The sequence below is a fragment of the Momordica charantia genome, unplaced genomic scaffold (genome assembly GCF_013281855.1).
Source record: "Momordica charantia cultivar OHB3-1 unplaced genomic scaffold, Mcharantia_2.0 BLBB01000125.1, whole genome shotgun sequence".
NCBI lineage: Eukaryota > Viridiplantae > Streptophyta > Magnoliopsida > Cucurbitales > Cucurbitaceae > Momordica > Momordica charantia.
Genome location: NW_028275281.1, coordinates 22,501 through 24,473, shown reverse-complemented (window position 1 = coordinate 24,473; position 1,973 = coordinate 22,501). Strand labels below are relative to the sequence as shown.

General features: G+C 36.6%; 1 protein-coding gene across 1 annotated transcript; it reads right to left on the bottom strand.

Annotated features, from left to right (window-relative positions):
* Positions 1 to 595: 595 nt before the first annotated feature.
* Positions 596 to 1,690, bottom strand: LOC148207611 (F-box protein CPR1-like). The gene has a single exon (XM_088118392.1). It carries the CDS (start codon positions 1,688 to 1,690, stop codon positions 596 to 598), a length of 1,095 nt encoding a protein of 364 aa, XP_087974518.1.
* Between the last annotated feature and the right edge of the window lie 283 nt (positions 1,691 to 1,973).

Genomic DNA, 1,973 nt, shown 5'->3' with positions numbered 1-1,973 from the left:
CAAATATTAATGTTTCATTCTATACCAATCCTTCTAAATTTGGTTGCTCTTATTTTATTTAATTTTTAATTTGTATTATGCATAGCGTAAGAAGTCAACAAAAGTTTTTAAAAACTTCTTTTTTTAATTTTCATTTAAAGTTAATAATTTAGACTACTATATCTTATAAACTTACATTGTCGGGTCATATTTTTTAAAAAATTATAATAAATCTATTATTCTAAAGTATTATAGGTATGAACAATAATTATCTTTCTAAATTTCATCATCTTCGTTAACTTATATATAAAATTTAGTAAATTATGAAATTGATCTATAAGCTTTCAGAGTTGTATCGGGTAGGTTCCAAAAAGTTTAATGTCGAAAATGTTTTAAAATTTATAATTTAAATGAACATGTGTATGAGTTTTATTTTTTTTTTTGTTTAATTAATATATTCATAACCTATCAAAGGATATTTTTTTAATAGATATAAAATAAAAAATTCAAAGAAATGACAAATTTGAAAGTTAAAATAGAAAATTTGAAATAAGGCAGCGTAATATCAAAACATATTAACTAGTAAGCCTAGTGGAAGTAAAAACTTAGTCTACTGTTACAACTTGAAGTTATTTGAGTTGACTGGCAGTAAAGTCTTGACAAAAACTGTAGCTTGAAACTTTTCGGGGAGTCCTTTTACTGGAAGCTGTAGAAAGCATTGGGTATTGAGATTGTATAAAATGAGCTGCCCGTCCTTAGCTTCCATTACAAGTTCTTGAGAGCTTACAAACACCAATGGCCTCTCGATTCCTGAAATAGGGCCGATTGTGAATACCTTGGACCATGAATTGTCCTTCCCCATCGCCCAAATTTGGAAGGTTGTTTCAACCTTATTAGGATCGTAATAAAACAGCACAATCTGTCCCGTCCAAACAACAAGACTTCTGTGCTCGGCGCTCCCCCACGCGAAACACTCCGGCATCGGAATCCTGCCGAAAACCTCCTCGCTCATGTCGAACCACTGGATGATTTCACTCCCTCCATCCTCTATTGCCCTCCAGTAAAACCTTCCTTCGTGATACATCTCGAACGAAGGCGCCCAAAATACACTCCCACAAGCACGACTTTCGATTTCTCTCCAACCATCTTTCGCCAAATCGTACACTTCTGTTTTGTAATATGGATATGCATATTCTTCACGAACTTCCACAACCCTAACAGCCTTGAAATCCCTAGATTTCTGATCGTACCCGAATCCAACGGCATCCATGCTTGTACCGGTTCGGTCGAAGGGATCATCAGAGGGTTTGGTCAAGAGAATTGACGGTGGCAGCTCGCGAAGCTCTCCGGTTGCTGGATTACAGAGGAAAATATCGTTGGGGCTAAGAGAGAGGCAAATTAAGCCGTGAGAATAGCCGCTAAGTCCACAAAACTCAAAAACCTCAGGTAATGGAAAATCCATGTCCACAACGGCAGATGGGAGGGGAAATTTGAGGAAGCTGAGCATAGTTTCGTTCTCCCCGGACTCCTCGTTTGCTATTGTACGCTTCACAAGAAGGTTTCGGTGTTGCAGATAATCCGCAAAATTAGGGTCGTTAATTAGGACATACATGTATTTGGAAACACATTTGAGTCGAGCAACACATTCCGGCGGGAGCTGCGACAGAATCTTGATCATCAATTCTTGTGATAGATTTTCCCAACTCGCCATTTGAAATAATTTTTTAGGAACCCAACGCGTCCCCTCTCCTCTCCTATTTCAATAGAATTCGAATTCTTTATGTAGGATTGTAAGGCCGTGGCATTTTAGTGGCATAGCATAAGATTTGGAGAGCAAGCACTTCTCGTGCTGTGGGGTCCACATATTTTTAAAATTTTGTTGTTTTAAATGTTAAAGTTAGAAAGATGTGGGTGGGTCGTCCCGTGAACCTTGCGAATCATGCCATTTAGTTTTTATTTTTTAACATATATTCTTTTATTTATTTTTTTTATTT

What these genes read in the sequence shown, in the direction of transcription:
- LOC148207611 (XM_088118392.1), bottom strand. Translation starts at nt 1,690, where the DNA reads ATGGCGAGTTGGGAAAATCTATCACAAGAATTGATGATCAAGATTCTG.